The 16,623-nt window shown below is 34.7% G+C and overlaps 1 protein-coding gene across 1 annotated transcript in view; it reads left to right on the top strand.

Annotated features, from left to right (window-relative positions):
* Positions 1-219: 219 nt before the first annotated feature.
* LOC119190741 overlaps positions 220-16,623 on the top strand; it is a 49,195-nt gene continuing 32,791 nt past the window's right edge. The window contains exon 1 of the mRNA XM_037443367.1: positions 220-1,264. Coding sequence (XP_037299264.1) covers positions 451-1,264 — 814 coding nt within the window. The 5' untranslated portion in view covers positions 220-450. The remainder of the gene's footprint in view (positions 1,265-16,623) is intronic.

Raw genomic sequence — 16,623 nt, 5'->3', positions numbered from 1 at the left:
AATTAATCAATCTCAATCGAGGTTAGTTCACAAATAAAGTAAACAATAAATATTTAGTAGACAAAACACGTCTCCTTTCATTCACTACCAGATTGGGTGAATGAGTTTCCTCGCGGGGCCCAGCCAGTGGCGACGACATGTGACGCGCTTTGTTCGAGGGCAGCAGCTGCGTGCGCTCCGCTTGCAAAACAGTCCCTCCGTCCCTCGTACCTGAACAGGTAACAGAAGCAACAGGTCATTTCTCCGGTCGCGGGGAGCGCCGCCAGGCCTCAGTATCCCCGAGCCCCGGCCCCGGCTCAGTCGCGATTCGTACGCCGTAGTGACGGCACGCTCCGCCGGCGCGCTAACCGACGATCGCTACACACTTTCGAACGATTACATCGCGCGAGTTATGTGCACGAACGTACGCACCGGGTCTCACTGTTTGGGTAGCTATTCGTGACAGTGCAAATGTCTCCGAGTCTGGAAGGGATCATGTTCAACAGGAACACTAACCTCTCGGCGCGCCGACCTTTGTTGGCGGAGGCGCAAAAGCCTCCAGTGGTAGCTCCGCGCGTGCCTCCCCGCGACACCGGCCCACACCGGCCTTTGCCTGCACCCAGGAACCTGCCTGGCGACTGCTCCTATGAGTACAGACCCGATTATTGGAAGCCATCGAATGTTGAGCTCGAGAGGCGACTCCAAGAGACACGAGCGCGCGAGAAAATTGGATACTTCCAAGACAAAGTAACGTCTCCCGACCTGAGTTTGGATCGAAGGGAGGCGGAGCTGGTTTTTAGATTCGACCCTCACGAATCTGCGGAACACCTGTCGAACCAGTACAGCGCTCCCGCAGTGCATTACGCGAAGCCCGCGTCTCCTGCGAACGGGTTCGGCGCCCGTGCGCCGGAGCGTGATGGTCCCTTCGTGTTCGGAGTGCACAGTCCCAGCCACTTTCCCATCCCGCGGCGGGACGACGACGATTACGATTATTCCGAAGTAGCCGAGGAGAACGGTCGCACGGTGATACGAGACGACGTGTCCGAGGACTTGAACTGCTGTGATAAAGTGAATGATTGGGCAGTGCGAGATAAAAAGAGCAGACGGACCTTGAATCGAATGTTTCAGATAAAGGATAGAAGAACGGTTAAAGGTGGAAAAAAAGAAAAGATAAAGTGCGTATTGGTGGGTGATGGAGCTGTCGGGAAGAGTTCTTTGATAGCTGCTTACGCGCAAGACACCTTTCGGGAGGAGTACCAGCCGACCGCACACGATACATTTAATGGTGAGCTAAGTCACGTGATATTTTATGAGCGATAAGAGTATGCGGCTCAACCAAAAATATTTATAACGTACCTAAAAAATATTATGTAAAGACGAAAACTGGTTGGCTAATAACGGAGACAAAGACATGCTGACAGGTAATTTATCGCAAACGACCCTGATTTCATAAGATAATTAGTGCGATTACCTGTCAAATTATCATTTGGCTATTGATTATTTACTGTTAGCGAAGTAGTCCAAATAATGTTTAGTTATTACTGGCGCCACAAACAATTTCTTCTGATAACCCCACAATCTAGGAAGTCATAATGTTTAAAGTAAACACAAAAAATATCTTTGAACTTATTTGTCAAACTGGGATATTGTTTGCACAAGATCTCCTAAAGATAAATAGTTAACTGCCTAAAAGGCGCCAGGCAATTTTACCGAGAATTCAAAAGGGTATTTACATTTACAGGTACAGTGTCCTTAATAGAGCAGATATTTTTAATGATCATGAGGCCATGACTCATTGAATATTTTTTGTCGCTACAAATTAGCGTGTACCCTTAGATATTACAATTGAATCTCACTATAATGTATTCATATAACAAAATAAAAATGCACCAACGGAGTCAACGACACTGGCAGACATTTCTGTGGCCTTATCAACAAAAGAAACTTGTTTCAAACACACGCTGCAGTAATACCGCGGTCGGTTTCTTATTTAAAATTCTTGTTACGCTTTCTCATTTCGATTTATAACGAGCCGCTCGGATATTTTTTTATTACACGACATGATTTAAATTGTATCATTGCTGCGATGGATTATGGGAAACGATGGTAGAGTGTTTATGAGACGTTTTTTCCTATCTTAATGACTAATTTATGTAAACAACATTGAAGCCACATTTGCAGCAAGTATCCAAAAGTTTAGTTGATATCTGTGTTCTAAAGTATTACTTGTAGACAAAATACTTAGATAATTTTTATCGCATTTTTTAACAAAGCCCTCTTTTGTGACATAAGTGGCCTGCGTTGCGCTAATCAAAATCCAATCCTAGGAAATGCAATCCCCGTATCATTGGCCTGAAAATATTGTCGATGCAACGGCTCGGAACTTATGCATAGTACTCTATATCTGTCTCACCACCATTATATTATAGCAATTGTGACTCATGAAATTACTCATGAGTTTTGGTTATCAATAAGTCCTCTAAAATCCTTTTGAAATACGTAAAATTACTAATAATCTTCCATGATTTCTTCAAAATCGATATCAAAGTTTCAAATATTTACTCAACTATAAATTTATACAGGAGACTTAACTAATTGTTCATTTTAATTTATAGACTTATTAATTTTGAAACAAATTCGTAATAATTCTACGAAACAAAAACGTAATTAGATACCTCAGCGCGAAAGTTCTATAATTTCTTTTTGGTTTTTTTTGTTATGTCAACATGTGCCTAATATTGCTCTAAAATTTCCACACAATTAAGCGAATATGCATGGCGAAATCACGCTATATTGCATTAAGTTTTACTATGATTCTGTCAATAAACGTGAAAGCTATGTAGTCGACAATTACGCATTATACATTTTTAGTAGTCCGCAGCTTTACGTAATTTATATCCAAAAAGATCTATTTCCACGATACATTAAATTGATGTTTTAAAGTCCAATCAATCGACATATACACTGGAAATCATGACATAATTACGAAATATGGTGGCATGATATCCAAACAATAATTCCAGAAATATTTTATCGTATAATATCCTGATTTGGTATTTATCTACCAACCACTTTCTGCTGTAAATTGCATAGAAGATTCAATAAGTTTATAAACCGTTGTGTTACAGATTTTAAGAACATCGCAATTCCCTATATCATTGACTTTTGTATAATATTACTTAGGTTTGTTTCTATATCTATTTCGGAATATCCTTCCCTAATTTAGTATCTAACCAAAATTCATCTAATGCTGAGATTAGGATTAGTTCTAAAAATGATTAGCTAGCGTCTAGGCAAAACCGAATTTAGTAACTAACCAAAATTCATCTAATGCTGAGATTAGGATTAGTTCTAAAAATGATTAGCTAGCGTCTAGGCAAAACCGAATTTAGTACCTAACCAAAATTCATCTAATGCTGAGATTAGGATTAGTTCTAAAAATGATTAGCTAGCGTCTAGGCAAAACTTTAGAAATGGTCTAATCGCTAGACCATCGAGGTTCTGCGTCACACTAAACGGATGTACGCAGAGAATGTTACCTACATGTGCTGCAGTAATTTATTTATGTATTTTCATTGTAAATTTTATGTTCGTTTTATTTATTTTCATTATGCAAGAAGCATGTGTTTGTTCGGTTCAGGAAATTCGCATATTGTTACGTCACCGTCGGCATCTTTCATTCCATTTTATCTTTAAGATAAGAATACAATACAAATACAACAAATTCAGCGTATTTTAGTATCTCGTTATTTCCTTGATAAAGTGGAACATTAAATTGCACTGTACGTGTTGTATTCTGCTTACCTACTTCATGTTTACACATGAGCTTTGAATTGTTTACTAAAAGAATTATAGCGTAAAAAGTTCTTGAAATAAATTCACAAAGTCTAGAACTTTCTATTGAGACTTTATGTTATGTTGGGGATTTGCAGAAAATACCTCATGCGATAATATTCAGTAATTACATAACAATACGTTTGAGAATATTATGACTGTTTAGTCAATTTAATTAACATTAAGCTTGCAAACATTTACTAACAAGTAATGTTAATTTCGAAAGAGCAGGCTTACAGAGCGTAGTGTAAGTAACTTAGCACCTATTTATTATATTTGAACTTGTTGCATCTAATGTCCAACCATTCACATCACGAACAATCAATAACAATTGAGTCTTTAAATACCCGAAAATAGTATAAAAACACCGAGATTCCTACCATACCTGCACGTATTTACGGTCATAGACCCTATTTAATATGTGGCTGCTATCACCGGGACCAATTAATGTTCATTGCCCTGAGATCAGAATACAAAATAGAACAATGACGACCTATGGAACTTTGGCTTCATTAATCAAAAAGTAAATGTGGCCCGTTTACATTCTAAGGAGTTAATACACGTGTCATTTGTTTTTCTCGTATATTGTTCCATTAATTTAAATCAGACGGCTATTTGTTCGATGCGAACAAAAACTTCATGATAGATGAGTTAATGTCATCATGAGAAAACACTACTTTACCTTTAAATGCCTATTATAATTTGGCAGTATCTGGTAATTATATTTATTTTAGTTGGACATTAGATTCAAACAATAGTGTCACGTATGCATAGTAAATTGCAGTGGGAGGGAAAGACAAAGTGATCTCACTGACAAATCCCAATCAATCAGGATTATGAATATGCGAACTCGCCATCAAAGGACAAATGAAAGACATCCATATCTGTTGTAGATTAACGTAAATCCTTTCAAAGCCACCATAAATAATAAACAACACGAGATGAACAACGCTTACAAAATTCTCAACCAAATAAACGACGTTTTGTCCAAATAACTACCAATTACTCACCATTTGAAGTCGTTTGAATTTAAATACCCTTTCGAGGCATTGTTTCTCTTGTTTATTGGTGAAACAAAGAGTTATTTACTCTCGCAGAGAAACCCGCAAAGACAATCCCTCTGACGTTTATTGGGAAGCCACACACTAGTGAAAGTGTGCTGGCCTTGGACAAACGATTACGCACTTTTAGTTTCTTCTATCATTATGTGAGGACAAGTATAATTGTTTACGGTGATAAAAACAGCCATTAACTCATTTTTGCCTAAGTGAGCAGTTAATTAAAGGCAAGGTACCGACGCGACGCTGCGTTGAACGCGTTTCCGTTGTTACTCATTGCTCGATGTTAGTGTAATGGCATGCAATAAATCATCCCCTTTACATCTTCATCGCGGTGGCACATCGTCAACACGATCTAGAACGTTTTCTCGCTAGAGAGCCGAATAATGGGATTTATATTTTTATAATGAATTAGCCTAAATTAATAAGGATTACTCACCAATTTAAAAATCATTTTCTATGTTTTAAACGTATTATTTATAGCTGTAAACGTAACCGGTAAGCACTAACCACATATTTCATTATCAGAAATCTTTCGTAACTACTAACATAGATAGAGTAAGTCGTAAATATAATAACTACAATTTTCTGTGGTGTTATTTCCTTAGTAATTTAGTGCGACGTAATACTGTGTATGCTAGTTCTCATATTTTTTAAATCACTTATAATGTGATTATAATTAGTAACTTTCTAGAAACGGCACCTTTTAAATTCTAAGTCTTGTTTCAATAATAATTCAAATGACAAGTTTTAAACAATACTAATATATTTTTCCTGACTTAAAATCCATATTATAAAAGTCACGACACATTATCAATGTGGTGCACGAAGCTAGCAACACGATTGATGAATCGTAAGTGCAACCTTCCGCGTTGTAACAATACATTCATAAAATCATTTCCCCGTACTGTCAACACTAGCTATAATTTATCTCGATGATTTCCTCGTAACTATTGCAAGGTAATGTCTGCATGTTAATGTGAAAGTATCGGACAATGAGCTTTCGCCGCTTACCCGATTTGCATGCGAATAATCTTCAGTTTTAACGCTTCCTTTAAAACACGGTTTGTTCCTAGATTGCTTCTGACTTCACTATAGTTAACTCCGTATATATTAACATGTTATTACATTAAAGTGAGTTGAATATTCATTTTTATTGTGGCAATAATAACCATATTGTATTTGCTGTCAAAATATCATTAAAATCAGTTTATTATGGGGGATGAAATTTGTATCTTTTATGCAGATTTAAATCATTGATCGGCTCCAATTAGCATAGCTTTAGTACGAAACGTTTGTGGAAATAACTACAACCTACTCAGTTGTAAAATAAAAAATGCATACAGTATGGGTCCATTGACTTTGAGTTCACTTTTACGGCATGGCGTCTAGGCCAACAACACGTCTCAACACAGACAATTTAGATTTTGCTAGTTTAGTGTTTAATTTTATTGGCCATACGTGCCTGTGCAATGGCAAATAAGTTTTTGTTGCGACATCTTTAGATTACTTACGTGTTTAGACACATGTTTACTCTGTACATAAACAACGTTCCGATGTAAATAACTAACCTTCAAAATGAAAATGTGCTTTTAATTATTTATTGATTACTTATCTTGTATGAAAATTATAAATTATGATAGCAAAATTTTTAAATAAATGAATTATGAATAATAATATTATAAATCCGATTAAGTGAATTTGGATAAAAATATTTTATTTAACTATCAAACCCCAATCAGATTTATAATATCCTTTATACTTATAAATTGTTAGATAGATTTTAACTTCTTGTCTATAGTACAGTTTCCCATACAATACTTTTAAAATACCCACTAATAATGAATTAAAGGACGAATCAAATCAATTAGTAATAATAACGACACAAACAGCACAGTAGGAAAAAAACATATACTTACAGAAATAAATGAGCAAAAAATACTAGTTTTTGATGATGAGCTAACTCCCCGTTTTTCTGTCCATTTAATTGTCCGTGCAGAAGGCGCATTAACAACCTCGGCGCATGAATAAACCCAGTTGAAATAAACAGTAACCAGGAGTTGAAAAAAAAACACGTATTATGATTTTTGTTATTGCCTTGTGAACTTCGTGCGAGAACAAACGTTGCGTTACTCCTAGTTTATAGCTAAGAAGCAATAAAACCAAAAAAAAATGGCGTTTACTCGTAAGCATATTGCAACAGAATAGATTGTCCTACATTTTGAACGGTTGTATGGGAGCGGACGGAAGGGATCTGTTGCTGGCACACAATTTACAACTAATATATGCGATACATTTGGTAAAAGTGTTGAAATTGTTTAAGTGTATACTAATTATGACTTTTATTATGTCGATTGTAAGGAAATCCGCATGTCGTTGACTTTGTGTTGTAAGATTGCGCGCGGTGCTTTAATCTTTTGTAATAATATTATTTATATCAACCTTTTTCCTTCAATACGGGACCAACGCATTGCCCAATAAATATATAGTAGTAAGCTATAATATGCGATTATTTTGATAGATGCTTCTCTAGTCGCAAATTGTACAAATCCTACAGTACCCCTACCCGACAAAAACATAATACACCGAATTCAGGTCACAATGCACATTGCTGTTTTAAGAACGATATCGTTCCATTAATCTAGTTACGGTCCATAGATAATTGGAACACATTTTTGTGAGTGCACTTAGAGATACAGTATGCTATAAATGTTTTTTATAGCTCCACGTTTTGGGAATAAGATAAATCTAATAATCGGTATAAATTCTTTATAGATAAACTTTTTAAAATTTAAGTAAATCAGAAGGGATTTTTTTTCTATTTGCGAGGTGTATGATCAATGAGAAAATACATTAGCATAAATTATATTTTATTTTATATAAGTAACTATGCAAAAGTGTAAAAAAGTAATATCAAAGATAAAAGTTGTAATCTTAATATCGGTGAAATGGTCTCGTTCACTGTGATATACCCGACAACATTAATTGAAGTTACTGCAAAAACTTTAGATTGGGCAGCATTCGTAGAGCTTTTCGTTTCTTTTATACCTGCTCCTTATAGAATTAGTTACAGTAGAGTAACATTAATATTCTCTGGATAAGAAGATCGCGAATAAAATCTGTTATCTCTTATGCCAATACTTATTAAGGTTTAAAATTTAAAAATGGAATACATTTAACTGAATAATAAAATAAATGAGATAAAACTGATTTTAATGTATGTATTTTTTGACAAAAGCTTGCCTCTATAACGTATGCCTATATGTAAATTCTATTAATTGCTACCTATAATCTGTCACTTGTGTTAAAGTACTGATATATTTCAATACAACCTGACATTTTCGACTGACGCATGACATGATTTGTATTGCAGAAATTGGCTGCGATTCGAGGTTCTTCAAGTGATTTCTTGCAATAAAGTCATCCTTTATGTTTGATTGGAAACAGTGTGTCGATATCGATCGATCAGTTAAGACGGATTATCCAAAAGTTTATGATTCACTCGGAATATTTCTCGGATTTTCGGTGAAATCACGAGTTTAGATAATATGCACTTTTCTTTAGATATTTATTTTCCGCTAATACTTATACAGACAGTTTATATTGACAATATATTATTTGTTATGTTGAAATTATATCTGCGTCTAAGTAATACGATGTAATAATTGATAAGTGCCTTTGTTGTCTATTAAAATAAAAAATAAGGTATATTTATTCAATAACATCAGAATAAACAATTTTCATCCCGATATTAAAGTTTTTACAGTCCCAGGTGACATTATAAACCTGCTCATATTATTAATTTAGTTCTAACCGGCCAGCTGTATATCGGCAGCTGGCTCGCGTCTTTGTGCCTTTGCCTTCGACGAAAAAAAAAATAAAGCCTCCAAGCGATTACCTTTTAGGGAAGGCGCCCTACGGGATCTACCTTTACGTTTTTTGTAGGAGTCCAGACGCCATTATAACCGGCACATTTGATGATTGTAGACGAAAAAAGTACAAAATGCAAGCGCTTAAAGTACTGTCGACGGAGAACGTTAATAACACCTACTTATAGACTAATTCGTCGTATTTTTCTGGATATTCCGAGGTTTTGAACTCGGAAAGAAGTGTTCGTCGGATATTATAATTGTAAACTAAACAAGAATAGACATTAGTCACAGAAATATTTTACAGTAAAATGCATACCTAATTTTAATATAAAATACTTTCACCCTTGAAGCCTGTTTGTCTGATGAAGGCAAACTGGTAGGATATAACATTTTAGCGGTAAGTGAATTGTGTTCTAATATTTTGTAATGGCGTATAATGGAACGGAATGCGGCAATGATGCAAGATGTTGCGCCGGAGATCCATTGACGGGCTTCGCTGCACTCTTAAAGATTCTACCATACTTGATGTTCAAACAAATGCTTTGTATATTATAATGAGTCTTTTCTTTACATAATGATCAGTACATTATCTTCTTTGTTTGTTGAGACATGGAAATATCTAGCGCAGGGGAGTCTACCGTATTATATGGTTCATTACAAATGAATTTAAAGATTTAGTATTGTTAATCTATAAATAAATATGTATGCTAATCAGCCAGGTGGGATCTCAAATAAAAATAAAATTAATAATAACTTGCACACTTTCACAACGAATATAAAAAAGCAATAAATAAATTGAGACAAAGTTGTAACACTTTTATGTCATAACTCATGTTACAATACAAATAAATCTTTTGTGTTTTATTCGATAATAAAATGTTTACACATACTATTCCGAAACCCAGCTGCAATAATTTTAGTGTAGACAAGTGACGCCTACGAACATAAAATACTTTTGACCCATAACAATTAACAACGCCAACAAAATCGCCTACTTTCATCTACTAATTACTAAGCATTTTTTCCGATCGGAGAAAGTCTGAATCGCCTCCGAATAGTATTAATCTGTTTAAACTTATGTGTAAATTGTAGTGCTATGGAGTTGTGTGAACACCATGATTTTTATGTCAATAGTGGACCTTTCACCTTGAATCTTTGTTGTTGAATGATATAGCTAGCAACCCAATTCCTTTGTTGATATGGCTTTAGGATCATTGTGGCATATCATTAGAACCTATTGAAGAGTCAATAAACATGTACCTAGTTGGTAGCTGCGCTTTTTTTGCCTCAATATAAACTGCTTAGAATAGATACAGCATTTCTTGTTAGCGGTTCGAGTTTTTATATTTCTCTGTACTCATTATCAAGAATAGAATGGTCATGCTATCGAGTTTGTAAAAACAAAACTACAGAATACTTAGTATCGTTGGCACACACTAGTTTGTTTTCTATATTTCAAACTGGGATATCTAAAGTATTTTTAATGGAACTTCCAGTCAATGTAAACAAATATTCTTCTGCACTATGAGTTGTTCGAGCAAAAATTAAGAAGTATGCACACAGTTTGCGCTGCACAATTTTCTTATTTTCGAAATCTTTATAAGAAGTCATAGATTATGGAGTTCACATTATTGTATAGTTTGGAGATATATTATGCACAGCAGTAGTGTCGGGTTAGCAATTTAATCAATCATCATCATACCTTCGTTAACAAGCTCGGTTGTGTCTACGTGTATGTGGTCAATCCAACTTTTCAATTTCGACAAACATAATTAATTATAAGGGTTCAAATGTTATTGTTGGACCTGTATCACATTTTATTACTAAGTACTTAAACATAAAAGTTTATTAGCTTTTTATTATAATAATAATAATATCAGCCCTGTATTATATACTTGCCCACTGCTGAGCACGGGCCTCCTCTACTACTGAGAGGGATTAGGCCTTAGTCCACCACGCTGGCCTAGTGCGGATTGGTAGACTTCACACACCTTCGAAATTCCTATACAGAACTTCTCAGATATCCAGGTTTCCTCACGATGTTTTCCTTCACCGTTAAAGCGAACGATAAATTCACAAAGAATACACACATGATTTTAGAAAAGTCAGAGGTGTGTGCCCTTGGGATTTGAACCTGCGGACATTCGTCTTGGCAGTCCGTTCCACACCCAACTAGGCTATCGCCGCTCTTTATTAGGTTTAGCTTTTTATTAGGTTCGGTCCATTTTTTTATTCATAAAATCTTGACTTTAATAACGGTCATGACGTATTCTCAATTCATTATATTTAAATATTATCTTCGTAAATATATTAAACACCTTTTGCTGTAGTAGGTTGTGTAGCGCTTAATAAAAACACTGCTCTTATTTTTTGTTATCATTCGTTCCATGCCGAATAATATTAGCTAAAACTTCATAGAAGGACATACGCTTCGTCCTAATATGTTTATGTTTGTAGGTTCACTTCAATGGTTTCTTACCATCTCTTCAAACCAAATAAAACAGTTTTCTGATCCGTGGCTTCATTGTTTGATACTTTTATATTAACTTTGTATTTTATCTTTGAAGATACCCTCTCCGATTTCTCTTAAACTATGAGTTAATCCGTGCATCACTGCCAAGTCCACTATAGCGTAAATTAGAATTTCCCATGACCTTCCCGGTTGATCGGCCAACTGTCATTCAACTGAATGAATAATCTGTTGCATAAGACGGCATGCGGCATGCGGCCGCACCACTCCGTCTACCGTTATCTACTAATGCAACACGCATTTTATTATCATAATCGTGTTGTGCTTTTCACCGTTCAAATTAGTTGCCATGCTCTTGCTTATAAACTTTTTGGACCTTCTAATTTTATATTGTATTCTTCAATCTTGTTTTTTGATTAAATTAATGTTTACGTTTAATATTTGGTTTGTATTTAGTTTTCTCCTTCCATGAATATAATTATAGGTACAGTTAATTTTATTAGTCTGAGCTGTTCATCGTAAGTTCTTGACTTATGTGTACATCTATCATTGTGTCTGACGGTCTTTTCTGACTTCGAAGGCGGGTAATAATTACTCCATCCCACATATCCCCAGCAAATGGGGGATCTTTAATTCGAGTCACCCACGCACAGCTTGTTTGGGCTTTTACTTTTTTATTTTATCCGGTAGTTAGTGTACTTTTTTTACTCGATTACGGCAAAGCAAAAGAAGGTAATGATTTTAAAATAAGTAGAGTAACATAAAAACAGTTTTATATTATCAATACGACATAGGCACATTCGTTTCAAATTATTGAAATACTAGTTGCAGTCAATCACAATATTTTCCAGATTTAAAACCATGAAGGTTTTACCTCTAAATGATAAATTTAATCGATTATACACAGCATCACGTTTTTATTAAGATATTCCTTGAAATCGTTTTTTTATGTTAAATTTGCGTAGCGCCATCAAAGTAAATGATCGATGCAAGGTGTTTAGCCATTTTCGATATTGGTTATCAGTATGCGTGTACTCTGTTCACATATTCATAAGTTCTTGGAACGTATAGGAACGTAATAACGTCGCCTTACATTCCTTGAGCTAGCGCCATGTTTAACTCGAATTTTTTCATTACAGATGTCAGTTTCATATCAGCTAAAAGAACGGTTATCAATAGCTCTTTCATTTTTCTGTGTAATATCAATTATTAATAGCTAAACTGAATTAATTAAATTGATACATATAAAATTATATTTTATTTAAATTAAAATATAAGTTCTGATACCTTAAAAAAGACAATAAAAATATATATTTATTAAGTAGGTATGTCAAGAAATAGATGAATAAATGTTGAATGGAAAAACCTTTACACATTTATCTTCCAAGACTGCTTGTCATTACACCGTCCTGCAATTCGTTTTCCTCAACCAAATATAGTTTAACTTGAAGCCTGATAATAATCCCATAATCTTTAGATATTATATCGACGTTTCCCATGTCAAACGGAAATTAGATGCCTCTTTAAGTGGTTTTGACGAAGCCAAGTGTCGAACATTAGTCGACTCGACAAACCAGTTTACCAACACGTGCTGAGATGAAATGAAATCGTGACTACGACGTTATTGGTTTTGTATGTAGTACTTTTAATTCTGGGAAAAGCATAGCCGCTTTTTTCATCTGTATCGACCAGATTCCTCTAATCAACATAAAATTTATGCTGGCTTAATAAAATTAATTACTTCTTGTGAGTTCCAAAATCTACATTTTATGGTAAAGGTAGTGTAAACTTATATATTATAAACTATATGTATATGTAGGATGTTTAAACCTATTAAATTCTTTGCTAATGCGTTGTTTATCATCGGATAGTTAATATGTGGCAGCAAACACATAATTATTTGCTATCTTTTGAAATCATTACATGATTTTCCAATTGTCTCTTAGTTTTAATGTATTAATGCCGCTTTGCAGTCTATAGAAGCATAAAAGAATAAAGATCATGTTATTAGGTATATATAGTTTCTGTCTTTAAATAATTATGTTGTTTGTACAGCTGTACTTTCCAGAAATATCTAAGTGAGTTCATAAATGAGGAAAGCGTATAAATTATCGTACATATCCGATACCAGCTGCCACAACTAATAATAATGTGTCATTATATAAAGTAACAGTCACACTAATTTCATCTCGACTAGACTATCAATATATGTCACTCCACAAACCACGAGGCCTTTGATTGCGGCAATCAAGAGAGTGCCCCCATTAAACAGGTTAAATTGCTTAATGCCGGGTTCAGGGTTCAGCAAGTTATCTAATAAGAAGAAAACCAGCGGAATTTGCACCTATTCACGATTGATGTCAACTGCAATTGTTGCTGGAATTTTTGCAATGATACAAAAAATCTAAATCGCAGCGCTCCCGATGTCCAGTAAAAATATTATAGTTTTCAATGCTTGTATAACATAATTTAACTAAAATGCAATTAAAACTTTGGAAATAAGTACAAAAATTAATTTGCAATAAAAAGTAGAATTACTAAAAAAACACCGAGTTATGATGATATTATAGTTCAGACTTTGTTTTGTGCAAATGATGTGCGAGAGGCTTGGTTATGTAGCTACAGTATAAGCCACTACGTCGGCGTAAAATTCCGACCATGACCGACCTTACGTTTAAATTAGTCAACATACTTCCTTATATATTGTGATGAAACGTAAGCATTTGGAGTATGAACAATGCCTCTATAAAACACTACCTTTACCGTCTTCATGTTAATTGTAATTATTTTGTAATCAGTGGTAATATCTTAGGACCATTGGGATTGCTCATAAAAACCATATGTCCTAGATTAACTGCATAAGTTATTTCAAATCAGAGTTTTGCTGTTTATAACCGACACGAAATACCCGTATCAACACTATATCGGCACTTTATTGATTAATTTTCATTTATTCACCTGTTTTGCATACAATGTGTTCATCATTTGTTCATCTCTGTCAGATTGTATTGTTCGACAGATGGCTTACAAAACTCCCGTCATCTTAAACACGGCTCCTCAGATTTTATCGAGACGTATGTTATCTTGATTATTAGTTTAGCTTTTCTGAGATAACTTCTCTCCCATTACATTTACCCTTTGGTTACCTGTTTTATTATGGTGAGTAAATACGGATTATTATTTGTATTCTTTATATTTGAATTATAATTTATAACTTAAGTGAGTTTTCTAACGATGAAAGTATATATTACGTATTTGTAATGATGTAAATCTTTATTACTATACTTATTGGGCTAATAGTCGCTTAAAATAAAATGAGGGACGTGAAAAAAGTTAAATTTGGCTAGCTTCTTATCATTCCTTACGAAAAACACAAATAAAAAGAGAAATAGATACGTCCACGTGATCACTTTTTAGATATACTTAAATATTTAATTTTTAGAAAGTTATTTGTTCAGTTGTTATTAACTAATTTTAAAAAATCTATATATTTTTTTATTTATATGAAAAGTGCTATTGTAATATTATAAAAACGAATACCATGCTTATCTCACTTAAAACTAGTATAGGATGAGAGCGTTTAATCACGGCAACCATGTTACATCTGGCTGTTGATGACCCTACAACATAAATAACCGGTTTTATTTGTGGAAAAGTATTAATGTCATTTATGAATAAAACATGTCTAAATGCCGCCCATGTGGATGTAATACTAACTACTAACTAGATTAGATATGTTTTTGTTTTTCTTATGTAAGTATAAGTGAATGACAAGGTGCTTATTATATTTCGTGTAAAGGTAAGCTTAACGACTTTCCGTAAACAATAGCAACACCATCCATAACTTGGACGTGCACACTGCATGCTTCCCTTATATGACTAAAGGCATCAGATTTTGTCTTTTATATCTCGTAATTTAGCTTGTACGCCCCTCATGTTAAAACACAAGTGTCAGCACATTTTTACTTAGCGCCAAACATAGAAATTGAACGGGATCTGTTAAACCTCCCAGTCTCACGTACGAAAGACTTACCACCTAGTACGTTTTCTTTACTATTTCTCATCAATATGTCAAAGCTGACTAATAGGAGGAGTGTGGACTTGTAAAGTGACATTTTCTAAGACATAACTCCTGCGGCTTTATTACAAAATAGAAGATATGGATCAAACAGAAAAACGTTTAATAAAATCTTTGAATCAATCGATGTGTCCGCTTATGGAGTTGAACGCTGCATATGGCATTTACGCTCTGCTACGAGTTCTCTTTGCTGTAAGTATCACGCTTGTTCCGTTGTATCAAAGTGTATTTTAGATCGGATGTGATGAATAGGCGGATTTGTAGGCAGGTAACGGTGTACGGCCGGCATGGCGCGGCGGGTACCGCACTCATTTTCATTATGGACTCCGCGCATGCACACTTGCATTCCTGCGTCCGCTTCTACTGTGTTTCTATTGTATTGATGTGGACTTATTGCTTGATTGCGCCACTTTTTGGGTTTTGTTATTAACATTAAATATGTATTGAGTATGTGGAATTTAAAAGTATGACGGCTAAAAGCTTTAAAGCGGCAGTTACTTCCTACTATGAAGTTTTATCAAAAAGTATTCAATCTCGCTATGATTAGTACAATGTTATGGTATAGAATGTTTTTCTCATTAATAAAAATCGGTAGCTAACTACCTAGTACCTACTTATATTACATAAATCCTTATAGCAAAGCCAGTCGATGAAACTAAGTTTATTGATGGATACACATAGATCATAATTTTCGAAAGTTTGTTTAAGTAGATATCACTAAACCGATTTTTAAAAGTCCAAACGTTCGACGACAGAATTAACGCGTGCTAAATTAGTTCCTCTCAAATCTAACTTAAATTCTTTAAGTGACGCATTACTCATTACCCCTAAGCGTGCGCGCACCGAATTGGGTATAAAAATAAGACAAAAAGTTTTGGCGCCAACTCCCGTTACAGTATGGCTGCAACAAAAGGTATTGCGCGGCCATATTAGCTACTGACATTATTATCTGTATTAATATAACATTTTGCTTACTAAATAAGGAACGGTAGATGTGTAACGAGAATATTTTGAAATAGTAATTAGTTAACAGTCGGGTGTTCGCGTCACGGCACGGTGACCGGTTGTAAATTTGTAATATTTTTTGCCGCCAAAACGGTGAGCAACACGGCCATATCTTTGTTCGTGGTTAGATTTAATGCGCGTGTAATCAATAAAACGCGTGTAGGGTCAATGGATTTTTTGTTAGACAATGCAATATTTGTTTCTTCAACTTCATTATCAGACGGTATTTGAATTCTAATTAGCTTATAAATATAGTCAACACATATAAATATGTGTCAAGCGAGCGGAAAGACTAAAAATAAAAGAATACTATTAATTTTTCATGGT

Source organism: Manduca sexta, chromosome 26, assembly GCF_014839805.1.
Source record: "Manduca sexta isolate Smith_Timp_Sample1 chromosome 26, JHU_Msex_v1.0, whole genome shotgun sequence".
Classification (NCBI taxonomy): domain Eukaryota; kingdom Metazoa; phylum Arthropoda; class Insecta; order Lepidoptera; family Sphingidae; genus Manduca; species Manduca sexta.
The sequence above is the reverse complement of the archived record's forward strand: the minus strand, read 5'-3'. Positions and strand labels throughout refer to the sequence as shown.